The sequence below is a fragment of the Sphaeroforma arctica genome (genome assembly GCF_001186125.1).
Source record: "Sphaeroforma arctica JP610 unplaced genomic scaffold supercont1.7935, whole genome shotgun sequence".
NCBI lineage: Eukaryota > Ichthyosporea > Ichthyophonida > Sphaeroforma > Sphaeroforma arctica.
Window position 1 is genome coordinate 1 of NW_014032623.1, and position 1328 is coordinate 1328.

General features: G+C 40.5%; 1 protein-coding gene across 1 annotated transcript; it reads right to left on the bottom strand.

The window, feature by feature from the left end:
- Positions 1–311: 311 nt before the first annotated feature.
- On the bottom strand, positions 312–803 carry SARC_16376 (hypothetical protein; the record flags this gene model as incomplete). Its single annotated transcript, XM_014289516.1, has 3 exons — positions 312–384; positions 518–586; positions 687–803. Coding segments are annotated over 3 exons (259 nt in total), but the record flags the coding sequence as incomplete, so codon positions are not given.
- Between the last annotated feature and the right edge of the window lie 525 nt (positions 804–1328).

The following is a 1328-nucleotide window of genomic DNA, read 5'->3' on the forward strand; positions in this document are numbered from 1 at the left end:
CCAAAAAGTATATTTACCAAAGCCAAAAGCAAGGGAGTGAGACTTACTCTTTCAGCAGTGTAAAGGCGCCGGTGGCGGAACCTGGATTCACAAATAGTTTGCCTTCCCTTTCTCTCGTGCCAAACTCGTGAGCATGTCCTGAAGAGTAAAAAAAAAGACAACCTTGTTTCAAAAATCCTTTCTATCGTCTATACTTCACACCGATTCATGTTTCCCGCAAAATCAATAGACCAGAACAGACCCTCTTTCACAGCAGCTCACAATCGCTGGTCGTGGCATCAAAACAATACACGGGCAACTCAAAAGACTACCTGTTATGAGAATATCTACGTCAAGCTTTCTCTGGAGAGCTGCTAGACTATCCTGGTCGCCCCAAGGAATGATCTGCAATGACGAAGATATACGTTCGTTATTATCGAAGGTGAACAGTGTGCGTGCTCATCTGCAATTTTACACCGCATTACGTTGATGCACTGAGCTTTGTCGTATATAGCTGACGACTGTAGCGGGGACATACCTGGTAGCCATTGCAGACGCCAATTTTAAAGAGACCAATTGAAACCACCTTTTGATCTGGAAATTGAGCCTATATTGAATGTGAAAGAAGAACGTGAGTGATAGATCGCAGTTGGACAAAAAAGGTACAAATTTGGTCAAACAAGCCTTCAAACGTCTGATTTCCATACATCATCAAATTCGCCGCGCGCTACGTGCACATCGTTGGCAAGAGTTTTTAGATAGCTGAGCATAGGTGCCGAACACAGATTTCCTGTGCAGATCACATGCTGAATCTTTCCCGGCACCTGCAGTGAGGAAAACAGAGGGAAAACGAGTTGTGAAAATGATTACATTATACATGAACCAAGAATCTGACAAAGTCGAAAGTCAACGGAACAAGAATACACAAATGTGGAGTATCCAGATCAAGCTGCCACACACCTGATATTCGGAGTACTATAAACATCAATAAAGTCAATGATATGTAACCTTAATTTCAAAAATGTATACATACGATTCTGCTACGAAAACGGCACAACCTACCTACCGAGCGATTAAATTCGTATTCATATTCAATACGATCCAAGGTAAACTACACCTGCTTAAAAAACACATGACATGCATATATGCCTAGAAAACGCATACGACAAAATACCAAAAACAAACCTTTCAATGATACCGATCGATATCAGTAAAAATATGAGTAAAACAAACAAATATACCCAGACACGCTATTATTCGAAAATGCATATGCATATAACATATGCTGGGAAGCATACACACACATATACTTAAATGTATATATATATGTGTGTGTGTGTGTGTGTGTG